This window comes from Hemiscyllium ocellatum, chromosome 42 (assembly GCF_020745735.1).
Source record: "Hemiscyllium ocellatum isolate sHemOce1 chromosome 42, sHemOce1.pat.X.cur, whole genome shotgun sequence".
Classification (NCBI taxonomy): Eukaryota; Metazoa; Chordata; class Chondrichthyes; order Orectolobiformes; family Hemiscylliidae; genus Hemiscyllium; species Hemiscyllium ocellatum.
This window is the reverse complement of record NC_083442.1, coordinates 23,723,393-23,750,579: the sequence shown is the minus strand read 5'-3', so window position 1 is coordinate 23,750,579 and position 27,187 is coordinate 23,723,393. Positions and strand designations below refer to the sequence as shown.

General features: G+C 44.9%; 1 protein-coding gene across 1 annotated transcript in view; it reads left to right on the top strand.

Moving 5' to 3' along the window:
* The first annotated feature begins 375 nt into the window (after positions 1-375).
* loxl1 (lysyl oxidase-like 1) overlaps positions 376-27,187 on the top strand; it is an 88,054-nt gene continuing 61,242 nt past the window's right edge. The window contains exon 1 of the mRNA XM_060853955.1: positions 376-1,946. Coding sequence (XP_060709938.1) covers positions 785-1,946 — 1,162 coding nt within the window. The 5' untranslated portion in view covers positions 376-784. The remainder of the gene's footprint in view (positions 1,947-27,187) is intronic.

Genomic DNA, 27,187 nt, shown 5'->3' with positions numbered 1-27,187 from the left:
CTTGGATGCTGCCTGACCTGCTGCGCTTTTCCAGCAACACATTTTCAGCTCTGATCTCCAGCGTCTGCAGACCTCACTTTCTCCCCCAACAGGATGTTCAGCCCAACTTGAGAGGGTTTCCAAGACTCAACTCATTCCCATTTGCCTGCGTTTGGCCGATATCTCTCTAAACCTTTCCTATTCACGTTGGGAACCTCTGGTTGCATCTGTTACACATTTCAAAATGAAACCCTCGGTGTGTTCAATTCCAAAAAAATCTCCCTTTCGACGTTACTGTATTTTTTTTTCCCCTCCTTGCAAAACAAAAAAAAAACCCGAAGCGAAACCTCTCTGAAGCGGGAAGAGATTTTTCCAGTGCCATTTCGGTTCGGGAATGTTAACTTTGAGCATGGATAGGGAGGGGCAACCAACGCTGTGAGGGCTGACCCGTTTTGTTGCCCGGAGGGAATAGAAAATTGTAGGGGAGATGTCTTAACTTTTTTTTTGTTTGGGAAATGCACTGGCGGTGGAGATTTTAAGGGAGGAAAAAAAAATGCAAGTAAACGGTTGACCCAGCGCTGAACAGAGAGAGAGAAAGTTAAAAAAAAAGGCGGTGCAGAAGAAACGTTGGGAATATTTGAAGAGTTGTTCTCTCTCTCTCTCTCTCTCCCCTCTCATCTTTCACCATCACTCTGTCCCAACATGTCCAGTCTGGGGTTTTGCATATACAGAGGAGAGCAACGCTAGAGAGAGAGAGAGGCAGCACTTTTGTGAGGTTTTCCAGGCGAGTGGTGCACAATACAAGATGCAAGGGGCCAGGGAGAGGAGGGTGCTGCTGCTCCTGACCTGCTGGTCAGTTTCCTCGTTGATTTCCCTGCGCTTTCAGCCGGGATCAGCGCAGCGGCCGGAGGACCACTGGACGCAGATGATCCGCTGGGAGAACAACGGGCGGGTCTACAGCCTCCTGCACAGCGGCTCCGAGTACCTCCCAGCCGGGCACCACCCAGCCCGCAGCAGCCCCAGGGTCTGGCTCGGCGGCGCCAGCAGGCAGCCGCAACGCCCCGCGGCCAATCACGGGCGCCGCCAGGCTCCAGCGCAGACGGGCCGAGCGGCCTCGGAGACGGTGAGGGGTCAGACCAGGCATCCTTTCGGCTTCGGGCAAGTGCCGGACAACTGGAGGCAAGGCCAGTTCGGGGACCCCAGCAACACCCACCGGTACGTGCCACCCGCCGCGAGGCAGGAGACCAGGTCCCGGCAGCAACAGCCCGGTGCCAGCCCCTTTGCGGATACCCCTTACGCCCAGCCGCCTTACCAACGTTACCCGCTGGCCCACCAGCCATCCTATCCCAGCGCCTACGACCCTGGCTATGAGCAAGGGTCGCCGAGAGGCTTCGATGCCATGGACGAAGGTGTGCCATATCGTCGGGTGCCCACCAGCCTACTCCCGGAGGGCAGGGGGTACGCCCTGATGCCCAGGACGAGATACGACGAGTACAGGGAGAACGCCTACCCGTACAGACCCCAGGGCCAGTACCCCAGCCAGGAGAGGTACCACGTTCCCCAGCAGCCCCCAGCCTTCGACGGGCTCGATCGGCGATACATGCACAGCCTGTACGATGAGAGCAGGGGGCAGCCCCTCCCGGCGGCAGACACTCAGCCCGCCCTCTCGCCGTCCAGCGTAAACCCCGGCTTTCAGTCCCCAGGCCCGTCCTCGGATTTTGGCCACTTGGTGCCCAGGGTGAGCTCTGACGGAGCGGGCGCCGGAATCTACCCGTTCAGCCGCAACGTGCCGGTGGACCCGTACGCCTCGTCCCGTTACAGTGAACCGAACGGTCCCACCATCGGTTTGGACCAACACTCCCAGCGGCGAATGGATCCCAGTGGAGGGACCGAGCAGCTCAGACACCATATTCCTCTCCCACGTGTGGCCCTGGGGAGCGTGTATCGACCAGACCAGAACGGCAGAGGTAATAGTGTTTAAAATGTACAACAAGTTGTCAAACTGTGCTTGGTTTCTGCTGTTGAAACAGAATCCAACATGAAATTACTGTTTCCTCTAAGCATGGTTGAAATTCTTCAAATACTTGCATGACACGACTGTATTATTGCCCTGTTCAACCGCCCCCCCCAGTCCCAGCCAGTGCACACGTTAATGGGACAGTTTATAAAATGCTAACATGCATTACATGTTTCTTGAATGAGTGTGCCTGAGTTGTTGAGGATTTAAGCAATTTATTCAGGTGTTCAGGCTGGTGATGTCCATTGCTAATGTCATATCAATGTTGGAGGTTATTTCTCACTAGCACTTTTCATTTTGATGTACATGTTGAATGTTGCAGTGTTTTGGTCCCCTCTGCCATTGGCTTTCTGTTTTCAGGTCTTGATTGGGAAAAATAACTTGCTTTCATTTGCTTTTTATAGCCTCAGGACAAATGCTTTACAGTCAATGCAGTACTTTTGAAATGCATTCACTGTCATAATGCAGGAAACAAGCCAACTAACCTGCACACAGCAAGCTTCCAGCAACCAGGGATAAAACTAACGATGAAATATTCTGCTTTTAATGATGTTGGTATTTGGGAACCTTGTTCAACAGAACTCAGGGGAACACACCTGACGGTGACAGAGTGGCTTAGTGGTTAGCACTGCTGTCTTACAGTGCCAGGAGCCCAGGTTCGATTCCAGCCTTGGGTAACTGTCTGTGTGGAGTTTGCACATTCTCCCTGTATCAGTGTGGGTTTCCTCCCACAATCCAAAGATGTGCAGGTCAGGTGAATTGGCCATGCTATATTGTATTAGGTGCATTAATCAGGGGTAAATATAGGATAGGGGAATGGGTCTGGGTGGGTTACTCTTTGGATGGTTAGTATGGACTTGCTGGGCTGAAAGGCTGGTTTCCATACTATAGGGTATCTAATCTAAATTGTCCAGGCTGGGTGGGTTATCCATGGGAAATACAGGTCACGGGGATAGGGTAAGTGGGGTGGGTCTGGGTGAGACGCTCTTTGGAAGGTGAATGTGGACATGATGGGCTGAATGGCATGTTTCCATGTTGTAGGGATTCTGTGAAAGCCTTCTTGGCACTTTCATGAAGTGTAGGTGTCGTTGGCAACATTGGCATGTGTTTGCCATCCCTAGCTGGCTTACTGGGCCATTTCAGGGAACAATCGAGAGTTGACCACGTTTATTGCTCATCTGGAGCCACAGGGAGGCCAGACCACGTAAGGAGCACAGATTTCCTGTCCTGGGAAAAACATCAGTAAGTCAGGCAGGTTTTTACAACAAGTGATGATAGTTTCGGTCACTGTGAGTGGCTTATTTTCCAAATTTATGAATGGACTTTACAGAGGAACCTCGATTATCCGAAGGACATGGCCGGGGCGTATTTTGGTTGGTTAATCGAATTCCGGATAATCAAATGCCGGGTAACGTAGCTTAGCCAAGCATTGGGATCTTGCGATCTTGCCGGATAATCCAAAATTCGGATAATTGAATGTCGGATATTGTAAATTGCACCAGTTGCCCTGCTGAGAATTGAATACAAGAGTATTATTCAGGGCTAAATGTAAAATTCTGCAGATGTTGGAAATCTGAAATGAAAACAGAGAAACTCAACAGGTCTTGCAGCTTCTGTGGAGAGAGAAACGATGTTAACATTTCAAGTCTGATATGATTTCAGAATTAGAGTTCTTCTGCAGAGGAGTCATACTGGACTTGTAACATTAACTCTCTCTCTCCCTGTCTCTCTCTCTCTCTCTCTCTCTCTCTCTCTCTCTCTCCCCTCCTACAGATGCTATCAGAACTGAGTTTCTCTAACATTGAGTTTAAGTACAGAAGTCACACAATACTGGGTTATGGTCCAATAGGTTTATTTGAAATCACAAGCAAATATGAAAGCGAGTGATTTCAAATAAACCTGTTTGACTATAAACTGGTGTCATGTGACTTCTGACCATCTCCATCCCAGTCCTACACTGGCACTTCCACATCATTCTTTGTGATTGTATGGGGCTGAGCTATCCAGATTACAAGTTAAGTCTTTTCCCACCATGCCACCATCTTCCCCATACTGTCGCGATGTATTTTAAGCTGAAAAGACCATTGAAGATTCATTTTAACATGTATAACCCTCAGGAAAGCATTGGACTCTCCGATTTTGTATTTTGAAGTAAGACTTGAGCACAATCTCTGAACTCTTGAGACAAGGATATTAGTCTTCAGTTCAGCTGCACTGTAGGAGTCAGAAAAAAATAGTTTCCAAGTTATTATTAAAACTACTGCAAAGCTTTTGCCTCACCCTTTCCACACAATTTCATTTCTGTGATAGATTTGTTTTTACACATCTCTAATTACTCATTATCTATCTATCTCTTTATGAAGTCAGAATGATCTAATTATGCAAGCACTCTCTCCAAGATAAAGTTGAAGTTCTGCAGAGTAACAATACATCTGAAGGTTCAAAGACCTGAATTTATTTGCTCAGTTTAAAAGAATGTTTGTATAATGCAGTTCCCCCGAGGTGGCATTAGGACCATTGCTTTCATTATACATGAGTGAATTGGCTAGGTTGTAAAAGGGAATACAAATCCTGAATATGCAAATGTGACACAGTTTGGCATTATATGGTGAACAAGAAAGTAGCAGAAAAGGTGGATATAGACTAACATATGAAGTGGGCAAAAGTGAGGACTGCAGATGCTGGGGATCAGAGTCGAGCCTGTGATGCTGGAAAAGCACTGCCAGCCAGGCAGCATCCGAGGAGCAGGAGAATCGACGTTTCGAGCAAACGCCTCAAGGGCTAATGCCCGAAACATCGATTCTCCTGTTCCTCGGATGCTGCCTGACCGGCTGTGTTTTTCCAGCACCACACTCTGACATGTGAAATGGGCAGGCACAATGAATGCGCGAGGTGTGAAGTGGTGCAATTTCACTCAAACAACATGGAGAGGCAGTTTCATCCAAATAGTTAGAGCTTGAGGAGAGGGGGTGTTGCAAAACAAAAAGAGGAATTGTGGCGAATGTGTTCACAGTTTTTTTTGTATCAGGGCAAGCAAACGATAAGGCTGTTAAGAAAGACTACATAAGATGCTGAAAACAAAAATGCTGGAGATCACAGTAGGTCAGGCAGACATTTGAAACGTTCGCTTGCTCTCCCTCCATGGATGCTGTCTGGCCCACTGTAATCTCCAGCATTGGTTGTTTTCAGTTCAGATTCCATCATCTGCAGTAATTTGTTCTGACAGATATGAGATGCCTTGCTTTTATAATGAAGGAGAAAGTGAGGTCTGCAGATGCTGGAGATCACAGCTGAAAATGTGTTGCTGGAAAAGCGCAGCAGGTCAGGCAGCATCGAAGGAAAAGGAAATTCGATGTTTCGGGCATAAGCCTTTCATCAGGAATGAAGGAGCCAGTGTTGGACTGGGGTGGACAAAGTTAAAAATCATTGGGTTATAGTCCACCAAGTTTGTTTGGAAGCCCTAGTTTTCGGACCGCTGCTCCTTTGTCACCTTCAACCACCTGATGGACACCTTCGTCGTCTAGTACTTCCCAGGAGCCGAAAAACTACACCACGTTCTTCACAGCCTGCAACGCATTATCAATGAGGATGAGCACCTCACCAAGACCTTCCCCACGCCTCACCTTTAAACAATCACCAAACCTCAAACAGATCATTGTTCACGGCAAAGTGCCTGGCTTCAGGACAACATCATCCAACCTTGACACGGTAGATGCTGCAAGACTTGTCAGAGTATTGACACAGATACCACCATTACCCATGGGGACAACACCCACCATGTACATGGCAGGTACTCATGTGACTCAGCCAACATTGCCTATCTCATATGCTGCAGACAAGGATGCCCTGGTGAGACAAAGCAGAGGCTAGGACAACAGATGAATGGACACAGCACAACAATCAACAGACAGAAGTGCTCCCCCCAAGATGGAGAACACTTCAGCGGTCCAGGACATTCAGCCTCGGATCTTCAGGTGATCATCTTCCAAAGATGACTTCGGGACAGGCAACAATGTAAAGTGGCTGAGCAGAGGCTGATAGCTAAGTTCAGTAACCATGGGGATGGCCTTAGGTTCATGTCACACTCCAGGTCACCCCACTGCACTACACAGACACAGACACGCACACACACATAGTCACTTCTACAGACTCATACACTCACGCAGACCCTCTCTCATACACAAGCTCTCTCTCATACACTCACACATACACTCCCACACTCTCACTAGCACCCTCTCACACTCTCACACAGGCACTCAAAGCCCCCTGCACACGCACGCTAACATGCACACATACACACACGTAAATTTGTGGGGTAAATTTGTAGTTGCTGAATTACATTTTATTTTCCTCAAAAGCTGCTTAAATCCATGTAAGATTATGTAAATCCCTTTTTTAGATTAGAATTAGTCTGAACATTAAGGCACAGACAACCTCACACAAGGCACCTCACACCTTCAATGCATTATCTGGGTCAACATGGCGCCTATTGTTAAATTTCACTTGAGAATGTAACTTAAGAAAGTTCTGGAATTTACGTATGAAAGAACTGAAACCAACATGCCCATTCTAAAAGATGAGAGATTTAACAAACCAGGTCTTTTTCAAGTATAATTTCAGTTACATCACACTGTAAACTTTTGCTATAAATTCTGTGTCTTGCAATCTTATGTCCACAACCACCTGATGAAGGGGCAGTGCCCCGAAAGCTAGTGCTTCCAAATAAACCTGTTGGACAATAACCTGGTGTTGTGTGTTTTTTAACTTTGTGATTTTTAACTTTGCTTTGTAATGAGAAGATTGAATAGACAAAGAGAAGCTGTTCCCATTGCTGGAAGATGTAGAGGTGCCGATGTTGGGCTGGGGCGGACCAAGTCAGAAGTCACATGACGCCAGGTTATAGTCCAACAGGTGACTTTGAGATCACGCAAGCTGATGGAGCGCTGCTCCTTCTCCAGGTGCTGCACCCTGAAAACTTGTGACTTGGAATAAATCTGTTGGACTATAATCTGGTGTCATGTGAGTTCTGACATTGGTGGAGGGATAGAGAATGAGAGGTCGCAGATTTAAGATAATTAGCAGAAGAAGAAATGGTGATATGCAGGAAAGCATTTTGCACAGTGAGTGGTAAGGATCTAGAATACACTGCCTTTAAGGTATACTGAGGCTGCTTCAGTGACGACATTCAGAAGGGAATTGGATCATTATCTGTTTCGGAAAATCTTGCAGGGCTATGATTTAAGGCGGGCTAGTGGCATTAAGTGAATTGCTCTTACAGAGAGCTGGCACAGACACAATGGGTTGAATTCAACTCGGAGAAAGTGAGGACTGCAGATGCTGGAGATCTGAGTTGAGAGTGTGGTGCTGGAAAAGCACAGCCGATCAGGCAGATCCAAGGAACAGGAGAATCACCATTTCGGCCATAAGCCCTTCTATGCTGTATCTTTTCTATAATTCTCTCAATTCAAAAGCATGAAAGTAATGCCAAATCTTTCCAAATAGCTTGTTAACCTGGCTTCTATCTACACTCATAGAATTCCCTCTCTGTGTCGATCAGGTCAGTCAGAAGTTAGTTGTTTTTGGTGAGGGGCATTGACATTTATTTGTAAATCTTCATTTTCAGCTTAAAAGAAACCAGACTGACTTTTAAAAAAATAAACTTTGATCCTTGGAGCTACGATGTTTGAGATCACACGCTTCAAGTGTGTGGACATGGTCATATATTTCCTTCCTGTGTTAAGTTGTTGGTTGCAATCAGTGCCAGCTGTTCCCATTGCAAATATTTAAGCCTGGATTTCCGATCACTTTTTCCTATGTCAGCTTGCATTGTTACAGTTTGTTGATGAAATAATGAAATCACTCAAAGATTTTTTTTGTCAAAATGTAATGCCAATTTTTTTCTCCCAGGGAGATCTTTTAGGTCCAACGTTTTAAATAAAATGCCTCAAAAATGCACATATTGCAAACATGGTGAAGTAGATCACTGGAATTACTTTTGTACCTTTGCATATTTTTATTGGAGTCCATACTGAAAGCAGTGGTTTTTCCTAAGCTCCTGTGCTCGAGCTTATTTGAGTGAGATTTTAACTTGTTCAGAACACATCCACTTGCATTGAGATAAAACTAAGCACAATATGAGGGGGGACATGATGGCTTAGTGGTTAACACTGCTGCCTCACAGCACTCGGGACCTGATTCCAGCCTCGGGTCCCCCCGTGTCTGCACGGGTTTCCTCCGGATGCTCCGGTTTCCTCCCACAGTCCAAAGGTCTGCAGGTTAAGTAGATTGGCCATGCTAAATTGCCCATAGTGTCCAGGGATGTGAAGGTTAAGTGGATTTGGCAGAAGTGGGTACTGCAGATGCTGGAGATTAGAGTCAAAATTAGAGTGGTGCTGGAAAAGCACAGTAGGTCAGGCAGCATCCAAGGACCAGGAAAATCAATGTTTTAGGCAAAAGCCCTTTGTCAGGAATTCCTGATGAGGAGCTTTTGCCTAAAATGTCAATTTTCCTGGTCCTCAGATGCTGCTGGATCTGCTGTGCTTTTCCAGCACCACTTTAATCTTGAGGTTAAGTGGATTAGCCATGGGGAGTGCAGGGTTACATGGATGGGTTTGGGGGTGTGCAGAGTGGGGTGTTGTTCAGACAATTGGTGTGGATTCAATGGACCAATGGCCTGTTTCCATATAGTGGGGATTCTGTGATTTTTGAATCATACCCTTGTCACAGGCTCACAGAGTTGTTCCAGCACAAATGAAGACCATTTATCCCGCTGTGCTAGCTAGCTCGTTGACAGAACGATCCATCTAGCAGACTTAGTAAGTCAGAACATGTGTAGTGAGGGGGAGTTTGTGTTCTAGTCATCTGGATTGGGATTTGAAGCTGATGTCCATTGAGCTCTAAGGTAAAAATGATCGTCTTCAGCCCAGCTGCATTGGATCATTCAGAAAAAATTCCCAGTGATGATTGCAAATCCTGTGGGGATTTCCCCTGACAAGTTACACACGGTTTCATTTTCTGTGATGGAACTGCATTTATACATCTCTAGTTGCTCACTAAATATCAATTTCTATATGAAGTCAGAATGATCTAATATTGCAGGCATTCCCTTAAAGATGTTATTGCACTCTGCAAAACAACATTATAACAGAACGTCCAAGACCCGAACTTTGTTGGTGTTAAAAATATTTACCTAACTGGGTGCAGTGGGGTTCCCCAGCAGTAAGCATTAAGGAATATTGTATTTATTATGTACAAGTGATCTGAATGTGGGTATAACAGGATAGTGGTTCCAAGAGTAATTTCACCAGATCCGTCATTCTGTCAAGTGGTAAGCTTGGTTTGCAATGGAGAAAGTGAGAATTGGACATCAGAGTCGAGATTGGGCTGCTGGAAAAGCACAGGAGGTCAGGCAGCATTAGAGGAGCAGGAGAATCGACATTTTGGGCAAGAGCCCTTCACCAGGAACATCATTCCTGATGAAGGACTCTTGCCCGAAACATCGATTCTCCTGCTCTTCGGCTGCTGCTTGACCTCCTGTGCTTTTCCAGCAGCCCACTCTCGACCCTTGCTGGTTTGAAATGCAGAGTGACACCAACAGTGGGGTTTCACTTCCTACACCAGCTGAGGTAACCATGAATTAGAATCAGAATTAGGTTTATTGTCACGTGTGCTCAAGTCACGAAGGAACAGGAGTACATACAGTGAAATGTGTCACAAACACACAGGGCTATCTTAAGTACAAAGTACCCAGGTACAAATCAAAATATAAAGAAAACAAAGGTTACACCACATTGCATACATAAATAGTATAAGTTATAAATAAAAAATAAAGCTAAAAAGACAGACATCACAGTCTTTCTGGGCTTCCACATGGTCTGACTGGGCTCCACTAGTTCCCCAACTAGTATTATCTTTGTTCTGGGCTGTTGACCACCATAGGACTCCCCTTCTCAATCTCATCCCTTGCCTGAGGTGTGGTGACCCTCAGGTAAAACCATCACCTGGTTGTATCTCTCTCTCTCTCTCTCTCATGAGAGAGCAGCATTTGTTTTTGTTACCATATAGCCAGCTATCCTTTTCACATTCTCTGTTAATGTCAATGGGCAGACAGTTCCAGATTGTGAATGGCTTCTGTCCTCAAGTCTGTTTGTAAGTTGATTCATGTGTATGTTTACACAATGCAGAACGATATAAAATATCTGTTCAGGAAGTACAGGAAATGTTCAAATATAGGATTTTTATCTATACATCCTTGTACGAAATCCCATTTGAGGCATTCACGGGCTGGATGTTTGTAGCTCAGAGTCCCACTGTATTAGTTTTCCAGAATTATTTAAAGAAAAGTAAGAGGCCATATTTAATTGTTTGTTTTATTAAGGGAATATTCATATTGACTTTGTTAAACAAAGAGATCTTGTGTTTGTCTCCGTCTGGGAAAACAAATGAGTAAAACAAACACAACAAATTACTCATTACGTACCTGGTGTGGTTTTATTTGATATTCGGACTATCCTTTCTAAACATCAAATGGCATATTAAGCTGAGAAAAAAATCTGAGGTCTCATAATCCACAAAAGGAATAATTTTCTCCAAAAAAAACATATAATTTTTAAAGCAACAGAAAATCTTTTAATTGTCACTTTAGTACCGTGTGTGCGTTAATAATAAGATGTATAACAAGCCTCAGTAAAATGACATATGCAGCCAAATTGTGTCCGTTTTGTGGCAATGGTTGAGGCTTTATACTTGCACACACTTTGCTTTCAAATGGATTCCAAGCCAAATGGTGAAATCAAAAACTAGACAAGAATCCTTTCCTTGATAACAGCTTTATTTGCGAGTGCAGCATTACATACGATATGGAGATGCCAGTGTTGGACTGAGGTGTAAGTGAGGTCTGCAGATGCTGCAGATCAGAGCTGAAAATATGTTGCTGGAAAAGCACAGCAGGTCAGGCAGCATCCAAGGAACAGGAGATTCGACGTTTCGGGCATAAGCCCTGAAGAAGGGCTTATGCCCGAAACGTCGAATCTCCTGTTCCTTGGATGCTGCCTGACCTGCTGCGCTTTTCCAGCAACACATTTTGGACTGAGGTGTACAAAGTTAAAAATCGCTCAACACCAGGTTATAGTCCAACAGATTTATTTGGAAGCACTAGCTTTCAGGGTGCCTCTCCTTCACCAGATGCTCCACCTGATGAAGGAGCAGCGCTCCGAAAGCTAGTGCTTCCAAATAAACCTGTTGGACTATAACCTGGTGTTGTGTGACTTTTAGCATTACGTATGTCTGGCTTCTTCTTTAACATTTGGTGTCCCGGAAATGTTTTTTCATGCACTCTTAATAATTTAGTGAGAATTGATCAACTATACACAAGATCTGTCACTTTTAAAAGGGATGCTTTGATGTTATTATACTAGATGAATATGTAGATTGACTGGGAGAATGACACTGGGGTATGTTGCTCATTCACAGCCATGATGGGTTAAATTACATGGTTAAGCTGCATTTGGAATACTGCATTCAATTCTGGTCTCCCTGCTGTTGTGAAACTTGAAAGGGTTCAGAAAAGATTTGCAAAGATGTTGCCAGGATTGGAGGGTTTGAGGTACAGGGAGAGGCTGAATAGGCTGGGGCTGTTTTCCCTGGAGCGTGGGAGACTGAGGAGTGACCTTATAGAGATCTGTAAAGTCATGGGCATGGATAGGGTGAATGGGCGGGGTCTTTTCCCCAAGGTGGGTGAGTCCAAAACTAGAGGGCATAGGTTTAAGGTGAGAGGGGAAAGATTTAAAAGGGGCCTAAGTTGGACCACATTAGCTGTCCTCCAGCACCTCCCTGTGTGAGTCGATCCTCACAGTTAAGGTACCTATTTCTGTCACTATTATTTCCAATCTCTTTTCCATCAGATCCCAGTTCTGATTCTTCCATTCTGTTTGACCCTGAAGGGGTTGACTGTATGAATGAGCTGCCAGAGGAAGTAGTGGAGTCTACAACATTTAAAAGGCATATGGCATGATGGCACAGTGGTTAGCACTGCTTCCTCACAGCTCCAGGGACCAGGTTCAATTCCAGCCTTTGGTGATTGCCTGTGTGGTGTTTTCAAATTCTCCCCATGACTATGTTGGGTGCTCTGATTTCCTCTCACAGTCCAAAGGTTTGCAGGCTAGGGGAAATGCAGGGCTATGGGGAATAGGGTGGTTGAATTAGCTCTGGGTGAGATGCTGTTCAGAGGATTGTTGCAGACTCAATGGGCAGAATGGCCTCTTTGCTCCTATAGAGGTTCTAGTGCGACAGGAGTCCCACTGTATCTAACTACAAAAGCAAGATGGTGTTTTCCAGGCATCTGATCCACCCCACATCAATCCAATATCACGGTCAAACAGCAAAGGAATGGAAGGAAAGACAACTGGGATCTGATGGAAAAGAGATTGACAATAATAGTGACAGAAATGGGTACCTTAACTGTCAGGATAGGTTCGGGGGAGGTGCTGGAGGACAGTCAATGTGGTTCAACTTTTTAAGAAAGGTGGTAGAGATAAACCGGAGAATGGCAGACCAGTGAATTTTACATCAGTGGCAGGGAAACTACTGGAGAATCTTCTGAAGGAGTGAATTAATCTCCAATTGGAGAGGCAAGGTTACATCAGGGATGGGAGAAAGCGAGGACTGTAAATGCTGGAGATCAGATTCGAGGGTGTGATGCTGGAAAATCACAGCATCCGAGGAGCAGGAGAATCGACGTTTCGGGCATAAGCCCTGATGCATAAGCCATTCCTGTTGAAGGGCTCATGCCCGAAACATCGACTCTCCTACTCCTCGGTTGCTGCCTGACCTGTTGTGTTTTTTCCAGCACACGCTCTCGATTTCCATCAGGGATGGTCAGTATGGCTAACAAGTCTGGTAGAATTTTCCAAGGAAATGACCAGATGTGTAGCTGAGGGTAATGCAGTTGATTTAGTTTATCTGGATTCAAGCAAAGCTTTTGACAAGGTTCCACATGGGAAACTGACAAAGAAGGTAAAAGGGCATTGAATGCAGGGTAACTTGGCAAGTTGGATCCAAAATTCTTTTGGTGGAAGGAGACAGAGGGTGCTGATAAAAGGCTGTTAGTATGACTGGAGGCCAGTGTGCAGACAGGGATCAATGCTCGGTCCCTTATCAAATGTGGAGAGGATAAGGAGTTAATTTACGGATGACACAAAGATTGGCCAGGTAGTTGACATTGAGGAAGAAGATTTTATTTGTAGGAGGATACTGACAGGTCGATCAGATTAGTGGTAGAAGGAATTTCTATCCTAAGTGTGAGGTTATACACTTTGGAAAATGTAATAAGATACAAGAGTACTCAATGTTTGGCTTACACAAGGAAGTTTGGGGGATCTTGGGATTGCTTATCCACAGATCCCTGACAGTGGCCGAACAGGTTAATAGGCTGGTTAAGAAGGCATGCGGGAAACCTGCCGTTATCAGTCGAGGCATGGATTATAAGGCAAGTCTGTTGGAGCAGTAAAAAATTTTCATTAGGCCACAGCTGAAGTACCATGTGTGGTTCTGGTCACCATTGCACTGGAGGGGCATGGGCACAGCAGTTCACCTTTGATGAAGGATCAATAGCAAGGGGCCATCATTTTAAGGTGAAAGGCTAGAGGTTCAGAGGGAATTTGAGGAAAATATTTTTCACCCAGTGGATGGTAGGAATCTGACATGCACAGCCTGAGAGGGTAGTTGAAGTGAGAAATCTCACATCGTTTAAAAGGTATTTGGACGAGCATTTCAAATGTTAAACCATGTAGGACAATAGGACTGGAGGCTCAGTGGTTAGCGCTGCTGCCTGACAGTGCCAGGGACCTGGGTTTGATTCCAGCCTCGGATGACTGTCTGTGTGGAGTCTGCACATTCTCCCTGTGACTGTGTGGGTTTCCTCCCACAGTCCAAAGGTGTGCAGGTTAAGTGAATTGGCAGTGCTAAATTGCCCATGGTGTTCAGGAATGTGTAGATTGGGCATAAATGTAGAGGGAATGAGTCTGGGTGGGTTACTTTTCGGCGGGTCGGTGTGGACTTGTTGGGCCGAAGGGCCCGTTCCCACACTGCAGGGATTCTATAATTTTAGAGGGTTTTTTTTTGGTGCAGATATACAATGTGCCTTTTCTGTGATGCTTGATTCAATGATCCTATGATAGTTACTGGATATAGAGAATTAACCTCAATGAAGCATCATGAAGCCATTGACTCGGGGGGAGACAGTGGTGTGTTGGACTACTGATGGAGAGAAACAAGTGAATGTCCCAGGGACGTGGGACCAGGTCGCACCGGGATAGTTGAGGGAATTCAAATTTACTGAATAAATTTAGAACTGAAAGCTAGTTTTTGTAATGGTGGCCAGGGCAGCTCTGACAGGTCTTGCCTAAACCCATCTGGTTGACTAATGTCCTGCAAGGGGAGAACTCCTTACCCTGTCTCACCTACATGTAACCTCAGACCCACAGCGATGTGGTGGACTCTTCAGCCACGTCATTTCATGCCAGTGACATCCACATCCCATGAAAGAATAACGAAAAGGAAAGCTCAAAATCTGTGGTTTAATTACAGAGAATTGAGAGTGCATTCGGCCCATTGAGTCCATGCTGGAAAACTGTTCAACCGGCCTCTACAAGTGCATCCTTTGATTTTTTTTTCTCCTTCAATGAGACTTCAACATAAAAGTATTACCTGCCATCCATCATCTTGTGGTCACAAGCTCCACGCTCTACATAAGAAGGTTCCTCCCAGATTTCCTCTTGGATACGCCGTCTTCCTGTTGATTATTTCACAAATCAGATGCATTGGACCTGACTCCACACTGGAGCTCTTTATAGCTTCACACATTCCTGTACTGTTTACTGAGCAAACAGAAAAGCAGCCAGTACCCTTACTGTGTCTGTTCCTGTTTCACACCATCCAAAAGGCCTGCTTTTTTCCCGAGCAAAGCCGAAACAGAGCCCACATCTTAATTTTAAACAAAACACGTGCCCCAGTGCTAATAATCGTTAAACCACAGCAGACGGGTTTAAAATTGCAGCAGACCTTGTGTAAACAATGAGGCCAATACTCCTGGGCAGACCACAAAGGATTGTGCCCATTTGCAATTCAGTTCAATGGGCCACCATAAATCATGTGTGCTTTCACTGCAAATATAGACACCCGACTAACAAAACGCCAATAAACTAGAATCTAACTTTCGATGAAATTACAGCAACCTTAACTCTATGATGATGACTAAACAAAGGAAAAGCAAATACTGGCCATTCATCCCATTATACCCCACTGGACAGGTGCAGACACAGGTGGTAAGTATTTTGTTTGGATAATTGAATGCTAGGATAATCGACTGTTCGGATAACACCATTTACCCAAACATCCGGAGATCTTGTTCGGGTAATCCGAAATTCAGATAATCGGTGTTTGAATAATCGAAGTTGTTCTGTATATGAATAAGGAGGGATTACTGGGATGTGGGCCAAATGCTGGCAGATGGGACTAGATTAATTTACGAAATCTGGTCAGCATGAATGAGTTGGACCGAAGGGTCTGTTTCTATGCTGTACATCTCTATGACCGCATGACTCTGTATAAAAGTTAATGCTGATGCTACATTAATATCATGAACAAGTTAAGGGTACGCAGATGAAGGATGTGGATTCAGTTTCTGAAGGCTCACTAGACCCGAAACATTAAATCTGTTTCTGTCTCTCCACAGAAACTCCAATCCTGCTGAGTTTTTCCAGCAATTTTTGTTTTTGTTTGAAAAAGACTTTTGTTTGTTAATATGCTTGGAAGGAGTCTGGGGATAGAGTTTTCTGACGTATTCAGGCAGTGGGCTATGGAGGAGTTCATTAGACCTGATTGTCGGCCTTTCTTCCATGGTTAAGTCCATTCAGATAATCAGAGAATGACAGAATCAGACAGCATTGAAGAGGCTCTTCAGCCCAACGACTGTACTATCAAAACATACTCCATTACCTACACTGGTCCCGGGGGTCCCTCAAAAGGGAGTATGCTTCAGGCCTTGGGTGCATCCCTGACCCACCTGTGACGGGGATTATGTCATATTGCCAGGTCCAGAAATAATATTTTAAGTTCTTAAACTTTCCATAAATGTTCAATCTTTGTTACAGTGTTCCCGTAAGGTTCTGCTAAATTAATTAGTTAATTTGTTTTCTTTAGTTTCTGAAAAAGAGTGTAAAGCAGAACAGAACCTGGCCAAGATGACTATAAACAGGCCTAGCTAGCAGCCTGTCTAAAGGCCTTGGTCATCCTGACTGACTGTCTGTCTGTCCGTCTGTCTGTCTCTTCACGGTTATATCTACATAGAAATGTTCAGGAACAACAATTCCATTAGTACATTTGATGTCTTCCACAACCCAAAAATGTTGCTTTACTTTGTTGAAGAGTTATACAGGACAGAAACAGACCTTTCTGTCCAATACTTCCATGACAACCAGATATTCTATGTTAATCTCGTCCCACTTGCTAGCATTTGGCCCATATCCCTCTAAACCCTTTCTATTCATGTACCCATCCAGATGCCTTTTAAATGTTGAAACTGTACCAGCCTCTACCATCTCCTCTGGCAGTCCATTCCAGACACACACCACCCTCTGCGTGAGAAAGTTACTCCTCAGACAATTAAGTGTATAAGTCCTGGCCCTGGTTTGCCTTACCAAAATGCAACACCTCACATTTGTCTAAATTTAACTCCACTTGCCTCTCTGCAGCCTATTGGCCCATTTGGTCAATGTACTTTATCTTTTAAACTTTTCAATTCTGACAGAAATACTGGTTGATTGCACCTCAGAAGGACGTAATTAGAGTCATAGGGCAACATCAAGACCAAAGGGCCAGTACTGTGCTGTCAATGTTCTATGTTCATAGAATCATAGAGTTGTACAACATGGAAACAGACCATCCAGTCCAACTCATCCATGCTGACCAAATATCCAAAATTAATCTAGTCCTAATTGGCAGAACTTGGCCCATATCCCTCTAAACCCTTCCTATTCACATACCCATCCAGATGCCTTTTAAATGTCGTAGGTTTTCCAACCTCTACCACTTCTGTACATGCACCCCCCTCTGTGTGAGGGGGGCTGCCCCTTAGGTCCCTTTTAGATCTTTCTCCTGTCACTTTAAACCTATGTCTTCTAGGTTTGAAATCCTCCACACTTGACTCTTCATCTTATCCATGCCCTTCATGATTTTATAAACCTCTGTAAAGTTACCTCTCAGCCTCTTACACTCATTAGATTAGCTTAGATTACTTACAGTGTGGAAACAGGCCCTTCTGCCCAACAAGTCCACACCGACCCGCCGAAGCGCAACCCACCCATACCCCTACATTTACCCCTTACCTAAGGCTACGGGCAATTTAGCATGGCCAATTCACCTGACCCGCACATCTTTGGACTGTGGGAGGAAACCAGAGCACCCGGAGGAAACCTGCACAGACACGGGGAGAACGTGCAAACTCCACACAGACAGTCGCCTGAGTTGGGAATTGAACCCGGGTCTCAGGCGCTGTGAGGCAGCAGTGCTAACCACTGTGCCACCATGCCGCCATGGGAAATATTCGGCCTCTCGCAGTAGCTCAAACCCTCTAACCATGGCAACATCTTATAAATCATTTCTGAAGCCTTTAAAATTTCTGTGTTTGCATTTCTACCAGGGATAAATTAGGTTGGAGCTGGTAAACAAGATATAAAATCTAGAAAAAAGCAGTGATTTCCCTTTACTATGAACAGGTCAATAGTGAAAAGCATTGATCTATGGGCAATGTTCAAAGTGGGACAAGATTAATATTCTATCTCAGGCTCTAATCACATTGAAATGTCCAAACTAAAAACATATATACAATTCTTAGAGAGCTTGTCAGGGTAGATGCTGAGATGCTGCTTCTCCTGATAGGACTAGGGGCTCGTCGTTTCAAGATAAACATGTGCATTGAAGCGAGAGATTTTCTCACTCAGCGGATTATGAATCTCTAGCATTCGGAGATCTGTGCCCACTCTGGTCATTGGGCACAATCCAGATTGAGCTTGATGTAGGTTGGAATACCAAGGGAACACTCTATGTGAGGTGGGATTGAGGGGCAAAGGTGAGCCATGCTGAATGGTGGAACAGGCTCAGGGGACCCTACGATGAACCTCTGCTCCTCGTCTTCATGTTCCCTCAGTTGAACTAGATGTAAAGTGTGGGCGATGAGCTGAACAAGGTCAGATGGACGCCGTCAGGCATGATTCCTCCATCCATCCACTGTGGAGTCCAGGATGTTGCAGTGTGTACAGAAAATTGGACAGTAATTTGATGGTCTTCCCTTCAAAGTATTTTAAAATACAGGCCCCATAAGTTTTTAATGTTTTTTCTCATCAAAAACATGACACTTGACAGTAGGGACCCTGCAGCTTTCTGAACTTGATATCGAGTTCCATAACTTCAGAGCTTGAGGTTTGCCATGTTCTTGCCTCAATACTCCTACACCAGGCCTTGTTATCACACAGTCTGCTATTACACGCAACCTATTGTTAGCCAAAGACAGTCCCCATTAACAGCTACAGGGTGGCATTGTGGCTCAGTGGTTAGCACTGCTGCCTCACAATGCCAGGACCCTGGGTTCATTTCCTTCCTCGGACAACTGTCTGTGTGGAGTTTGCACGTGGGTTTCCTCTGGGTGCTCCAGTTCCCCCTCACAGTCCAAAGATATCCAGGTTAGGGTGAATTGGCTGTGCTAAATTGCCCATAGTGTGAGGTGTATTACTTGGGTAAATGTAGGGGAGTGGGTCTGGGTGGGTTACTCTTTGGAGGGTTGGTATGAACTTGTTGGGCTGAAGGGCCTGTTTCCATTCAGTAGGGAATCTAATCTATTCACAATCCCAGCCAGATCATTATCCAATCCTTTGTCTGTCCGGCTACTCTTCTCTCTCTTTGGGCTCTGTCATTTACTCCTTACCCACCTCCGCGCCCCGGCCTATTTTCTGCATGTAAACCAACATTTTCCTAGCTACCATCAGTTCTGAGGTAAGGTCACTCAACCTGAAATGTTAACTCTCTGATTTCTCTCCACAGAGGCTGCCACACCTGCTGAGCTTTTTGAGCAATTCCTATTGTTTTTGAACCTGACATTTGAGTTAAAATTTCATCAAATATTAATGCTTCTTTCTCTCAAACCTCACCCACTCCTCCTAGCTGTAAAATACAATATCTTTGGAGAGGAAGCCGATTTCAGTTCATTGAAGAGCATCTCACAAACCTTTGGAGGACTTCTCAACGCCCCTTGCAATCTCTGATGAGTATCTACCACAGCTTACCTTCCAGATTACCCGCTCATCCTCTGAGATTGACTGTCTCTTCCCTTCTCCATTTCAAGTCTCCCTTCTGTTGGAATCATCAACTGGTTACATCTCAAGAGGAGGCCATTTGACGTCTGTGCCAGCTCACATAAGAGTGATTCAGTTTGTTGCATTGCCCCACCTATTCACTGTAGCCCTGTAGACATTCCTGTTTCACACAGTTATCCAATCCCCTTTTGAAAGCCACAATTGGAGCTGCCACTTCCACAATGTATTCAGATCCTTGGACACTTATGTCACTCTAGTCCTCTGCCAGTCACTTTCAATCTGCGTCTACTGTTTCCCAACCCTTTTGATAAAGGCAACAGGTTGTCTCAGCACCCCCCTCCTGTGGTTTTCGAAAACCTCCACCCTTTACCTCCCGCCAACCTTCTCTAAGGAGCTTTTGCCTAATCTGTCCCCAGGGTAAGGAAATGTCCTGAGAAAGCACCACCTTTGTTCCTTCAAATCTCTGATCTCCCTGTTCTGCATGGACTTTTTCGGTGCTACAGTTCTGACTCTGGTAAAATTGAGACTGAACACAAATTTTCCTGCAGTGGCAAATTTTCTTAAGATCTGCAAATGTTATAAATGCTTATTTCCAATATCTTTCCCAGAACCCCAACTCTCGACGTATTGCACAACTGTGATGAGCTTTTTTTAAAAAAGTGTCTTGTATACATATTGTAGGGAAAAAGTGAGGACTGCAAATGCTGAAGATCAGAGTCAAGAGTGTGACGCTGTAAAAGCACAGCTGGTCAGGCAGCATCCGAGGAGCAGGAGAATTGACTTTTTAGGCATAAGCCCTTCTTTGAGGTCGGGGTGGGAGGTGTTGGTAAAGTTGATGAACCGTTCAACCTCCTTGTGGGAGCACGAGGCAGTGCCGATACAGTGTTGGTAAAGTTGGTGAACTGTTCAACTGTTTAAAGAAGGGCTTATGCCTGAAACATCGATTTTCCTGCTCCTCGGATTCTGCCTGACCTGCTGTGCTTTTCCAGCACTACATTCTCAACTGTATACACATTATAGTCTTGCTTATGGGGATTGGTTAGTTGAGTTGACTGGGCAGTTGATTTGAGATGTCATCACATCTCATTGACAGTCCCTTGCACTCACAGAGTGAGTCTGTAGGTGAATGTACAGACCAATGCAGCTACCTCCGGGGCAGAAGGTGGTCATGGGAAGGGAGTGGGTGGGGCCTTGGTGTGGCAGCTTGCTCCTAATGCTGTTTCCCCCCCAATTCTGCTTTTTCCCAACAACAAGTCCTGAGGTGCTCAACGCCATCCCAGACTCTCCTCCCCTACTTTGGATGGTCTGGGGCCAGAAATTCCCAGGTGTCTGTGGGAATGTTGCACTTCCCTAGTGAGGCCCTGCGGGTATCCCTGAGTCACTTCCTCTGTCTCACCTGGAGCTGGCCTGTCAGTTTGGAGCTGGGAGTAGAGCAGGTTTGTGATGTAGAGTGACACTAAAACTGTCGGTTCAATTCCCATACTGGCTGAAGTAATTAGATTAGATTCCCTACAGTATGGAAACAACCCTTCAGCCCAACAAGTCCATACAAATCCTCTGAAGATTAACCCCTTCCCCTACCCTATATTTACCCCTGAGTAATGCACCTAACACTATGGGCAATTTAGCACTATGGGTAACTCACCCGACCTGCATATCTTTGAATTGTGGGAGGAAACCTGAGCACCTGGAGGAAACCCACGCAGACACGGGGAGAATGTGCAAACTCCACATAGATGGTCACCCGAGGTGGGAATCAAACCCTGGTCCCTGGCGCTGTGAGGCAGCAGTGCTAACTACTGAGCCACCATGCCGCCCACAAAGGATCTTTCCTCACAACCCCAGGTCAGATATGGTGACTCTCAGATTAAACCATCACTGTTGTCTATTCCTAATGAGAGAGTTAAAATCACACTACACTAGGTTATCATTCACCAAGTTTATTTGGAAAGCTCTCAGTAGCTACCTAATGGAGGAGCAGCGCTTCGAAAGCTTGTAGAGTCATAGAGATGTACAGCATGGAAACAGACCCTTCGGTCCAACCCAGCCAGATATCCTAATCTAATCTAGTCCCACCTGCCAGCACCCGACCCATATCCTTCCAAACCCTTCCTATTCATATACCCATCCAAATGTCTCTTAAATGTTGCAATTGTACCAGCCTCCGTCACGTCCTCTGGCAGCTCGTTCTATACACGTACCACTCTCTACTTCCAAATAAACCTGTTGGACTGTAACCTAGCATGTGATTTTTAACTTTTTCCACTCCAGTTCAATACTGGCTTCTCTGCACCATGTCTAATGAGAGAGTAAGACTATAACAACTTTACCTTTTTGTCTTGCTCAGGTTTATGGTACTTCAGCAGCTCTATCTGTACTTGCTAATGGAACCATGCCTCCTTTTGTCCAAACCACAGTAAATAAATGACACATTTTCGATCCTGGCTTGTGGATTAATGAAAAGCAATGAATTTTCCACACATGTTTTCAACTGAAAGATCTAACATTTGATTTTGTGACTGAATTAGGGTCCTTGGGGAGTTCCATTGTACTCAATGTTTTGTTTAGTCCTTCAGATTGTCAGTAAATAGGAAACCTGGTCAGGAGTACATGATGGGATAATTTGACTATTAATAGAATATTATTTCAGCAAGAAGGAGATGTTTATAACCCATTACTCTGACCAAACCTTTTCAGATGCTGCTCCCATATCTCTCCCTCCCTGAATGTGCCTTATTACTGAGACAGTGAGAAGCAATTACTGTTACGTAAACTGACCTTCTTGAAAAAAAGAATTTATTTAGCCTGACTTGTAATTTTGGAAAGTAAGCCAGCCAAATGTTGTGAATGCAACGAAAACAGATTTTGATTTTATAAATCAGTTTCCAGGATATTAAGGGGAACGAATATAATAGAGTGAAATATGGTTAGAGCACAGAAGGAAACCATTCAGCCCATTATGGCCATGTTGGCCACCATAGGCTTGGCTACGTTATTCCCATTTTCCATATTTTGGCATGTGGCTATGGAAGCGCAAATTAATACCTAAATTCTGCTTAAATTTTGTGAGAGTTTGTGACCCAGTCAGCTTTTCTGGCAACGTGTTCCAGATTTCCACTGTCCTGTGTGTGAAAAACATTCTCCTCAGCTCTCCACCTCTTGCCTGAAATCAATGCCCTTGGTTATTGGACCAATCCACTAATTCATAAAGTACCATCCTATCTACTCTGTCTATACCCTGTATGATCTTATACACAACAGTCAGGTCCCTACTCTACATGCACTATTTTGTGGAAAATGACCCCAGACTATCCAATCTTCCCTCATAGCTCAGATCCTCCAGCCCAGACAGTCTGGTAAATCTCCCGTGCATTCTCTCTCATACAATTACATCCTTTGGTATGATAAGCAAACAGCTCTCCTGTTGTAGCCTGTATGGAGTTTCTTACAGCTCAAGTATAGTCTTCCTAGTGTCGTACGCTTTCTATTGGCTAATAAAGACAAGTATCCCATATGCATTCTCAGCCATCTTATCCGCTTGCCCAGCTACCTTCAGAAAGCTATGGGTATGCACACCAAGATGCCTTCTGATCTTCAGTGCAGGGTGCTAGCCTTCATTGTGTTTAGCTCTTCCCAAGTGTACAACCTCACACTTTTTCTGGATTGAGTTCCATTTGCCGCTGCTCACCAGTCCATTACTATCCTCCTACAGTTCACAACTATTCAGCTCACTACTAACCACCCAACCACAATTTGCCTGTAACTGTGAAATTCATGATCACACCCCTTATTTTTTAAGTCCAGATCATTACTGCATACCGCATACAGCAAAGGCCCCAGCACTGAGCCTTACGGACCCCCATCAGAAATAGTCACAGAAATATCCCTCTACCATCACCCTCTACTTTCTGTCTCTTGGCCAATATTAGATTCAGTGTGCCATTTTATTTTTGTTGCCATGGGCTTTTCCTTTCTTGATCAAATTGCTACATCAAAGGCCTTGCTAAAGTCCAAGTTGACCACATCAACTCTCCAGTCACCTCAACAAATCCAAATTTGTCAAACACGCCTTAACAAATCCATACTGACTCTCCCCAAATATTCCAAGTGCAGTTTTGTTCTGTCCCTAAGGATTCTGGGAGAGACTGTTTCAGCAGGTTGGTGAACTGAAGACTAGTGAGCATTGTCAAAGAATTATAGCCAAATTAAGAAATTCTTCTTCACACAGTGTACGGTATAAGCTTGGAACTCTTTTGATGTGACCAGGTCATGAACTGATTGCAGATTTAAAAATGCGATTGATAATTTTTTTGTCTAAAAATATTATGACATTTACGACATAGGCCTGTATGTGAAGCATTCTACCTCAGTGGGGTAATGTCCAAAATAATCAAAAGCCAGTATTCCCAGAATCTTCATAAAAATTAAAAATTTAATGAACCTATGTAAAATTCTCTAATTTACCTGTCTTTTTAGACCCAAGTTGACTGAAATCACAAACCCTGCTCCACATCTTCCTTATATTGAATAAATAAGGATTGTAAAATCTTCCTTAGGATTAATTAACTGTGGGAGTTCTTTCCTCTGGCTCCTCTTCATACTTGGTATATTTTCCAGATGTTAAACCTGTTGTGTTATGTCTCACTGTCAGTATGTCCATGTACATATAAGAGACAGAGTCGTGATAGTATCACTGCGTTTTAGGAAGAGATCTGAACGGTCTGGGAAAGGATCATTGGACCCGAAACGTTAACTGTGATTTCACAGACCTGCTGACCTTTCCCAGCAACTTCTGTGTTTGTTTCTGATTTACAGCATCCACAATTCTTTTGGACTCTGGATTCCCTCTAGCAGTGGGAAAAATTCAGCCCGTTCCCAACAGGAGATAACTAGAAATGAGTAAGTCCATCAGAGGGAGATGGAGATGGGAGTAAGTCATCCAGAGGTCCAGCCAGATTATCTTGGGGCATTGTTTCAAATCCCATCATGACCTCTGGCGGAATTTAAATTCCAACTTCTAATCTCTGTGGTTTTTTTCCCCAGATGTCCATTCCTGGCACCTGTGATATATGGCAGCTCTCCTGTATGTGACACTGAGTAGGCATAGTCTGCAGTCACTTATTCTATTTTGTCTTTGGCTAGCCTTGGACCTATTTAGGATACATCACTGAGGAGTATCTGCAGTTCAGGCATCAGTCTTGGATAATTAGAATTATTATTTTCATACCAAGCTCCCTGGTCTCAGATTTCCAACTAGCAGAAACAGTTTCTCACTATCTATCTAATTTATCAGTGGCTTTTAATACTTTGCCATCAAATAATCGACACTTGATCTTTTATATTATGGCCAATAAAACCTACTTTTTAAAAAAAATTCCCTACAGTGTGGAAAAAGGCCCTTCAGCCCAACAAGTCCACCCCAACCCTACGAAGAGTAACCCACCCAGACCCATTCCCCTACATTTACCCCAGACTAACACACCTAACCTACACGTCCCTGAACACTGTGGGGTGATTTAGCGTGGCCAGTTCATCTAGCCTGCTCGTCTCTGGACTGTGGGAGGAAACCGGAGCACCTGGAGAAAACCCACGCAGACACAGAGAGAATGTGCAAACTCCACACAGATAGTTACCCGAGACAGGGGTCGAATCCAGGTCCCTAGTGCTGTGAGGCAGCAGTGCTAACCACTGAGCCACCATGCCACTCTTTTGTGCAATCTCACCTTGTAATCTAACCTTTTGATGTCCATAATTCTGGTAAAACAAACCCAAACTCATTCTAAAGCTAAAGGATTCTTTGTAAGGTGTAGTGTTCAAAGCTGAACATTGTATTCCAGGTGTAGTCTATCTTTGTGTACTCCCAAGATGCGTAGACTCACTTCCTGCTTGTAGTCTAATTCTTGTAGACCTAAAAGCTACCATTCCTTGGGGGTAAGATGTTCAGGGGGGATGCGGGATAACTGATAATTGCAACGTATAGATCTACGTTTGGTCAGGCATCATTACCAAGACTGTAGGGAGCTAGCACAGATACATAGAGTCATGCAGCATGGAATCAGACTCTTTGGTCCAACTCGTCCATGCTGACCAGATATCCTAAATGATCTAGACCCATTTGCCAGCACTTAGCCCATATCCCTTTAAACTCTTCCTATTCACATACCTATTCAAATGCCTTTTAAATGCTGTAATTGTACTTGCCTCCACCACTTCCTCTGGCAGCTCATTCCATGTACGCACTACCCTCTGCATGAAAAAGGCTTGCCCCTTCGGTCCCTTTTAAATGTTTCCTCTCTCATCCTAAATCTATCCCCTCTGAGGTCTGGACTCCCCCACCCCAGGGAAAAGACCTTGTCCATTCACCCCCATCCATCCCCCTCATAATTTTCTAAACCTCTATAAGATCACCCCTGAGCTGTCAAGTTGAATAGCCCCAGCCTGGAAAGGTTAGATTAGATTAGATTAGATTAGACTTACAGTGTGGAAACGGGCCCTTCGGCCCAACAAGTCCACACCGACCCGCCGAAGCGCAACCCACACATACCCCTACATTTACCCCTTACCTAACACTACGGGCAATTTAGCTTGGCCAATTCACCTGACCCGCACATCTTTGTGACTGTGGGAGGAAACCGGAGCACCCGGAGGAAACCCACGCAGACACGGGGAGAACGTGCAAACTCCACACAGTCAGTCGCCTGAGTCGGGAATTGAACCCGGGTCTACAGGCGCTGTGAGGCAGCAGTGCTAACCACTGTGCCACCGTGCCGCCCTATTCGGTCTCTCCCTACAGCTCAACTCCTCCAAACCTGGCACCTGTTCCCTCTGATCACTGGAATAGTACTCCTGATCTCCCTCCATAGACTGTATGTGACATTGGTATTTGGAGTCACATAACATGAACAGGGTGGCACAGTGGCTCAGTGGTTGGCACTGCTGCCTCAAGTGCATGGCACTTGGGTTGATTCCAGGCTCAAGTGACTGTGTGGAGTTTGCACTTTCTCCCTGTCTCTGAATGGTTTCCTCCCACAGTCCAGAGATGTGCAGGCTGGGTGAATTGGCCATTCTCAATTCCCCATAGTATCCCGGTAAATGCAGGCGAGGTGGATTAGCCATGGGAAATGCAGGGTTACAGGCGTTTGGTCGTGCAGTGGTTCTGGGAGATGCTGTTTGGAGGGTCAGTGTGGACTTGATGGGCCAAATGGCCTGCTTCCACACTGTAGGGATTTGATGAACATTAACCCCTTCAGAAACCTACACAACAACCTTAATATTTTCTATTGATTTGTAGGATATGAGTGTCACTGGCCAACTTTTATTGCTTGTCCCTACTTGCAAGGTGATGGTGAACTGACCTCTTGCACCACTGCAATGCGTATGCTGTAGGTAGACCCACAATGACCTAAGGGAGAGAATGCTAGGATCTTGATCCAGCAACACTGTAGGAACTCAGGATGTTGATTGGCTTGGAGGAGACCTTGTAGGGCACAGTGTTACCATCTGCTGCCTTTGTCCTTCGAGATGGAAGTGGCCGTGGGTTGGAAGGCGCTGTCTGAACGTTGACGGTGAATAGAATGGTGGGCTGTTTTATCCTGGATGGTGTCAAGCTTTTAGAGTGTTGTTGTTGTTGTTGTTGTAATGGTGATCTTTACAATCGTCGATTGTCATAAAATCTATCAGGTTTTCTAACTATTTTTTGGGAAGGACATTTGCCATCCTTACTTGGAATCGCAGACCCACAGTGACGTGGCTAACTCTTTATTGCCCTCTGAAGTGGCTTAGCAAGACACGCAGTTCGAAGGGCAATTGGGGATAGCAACAAATG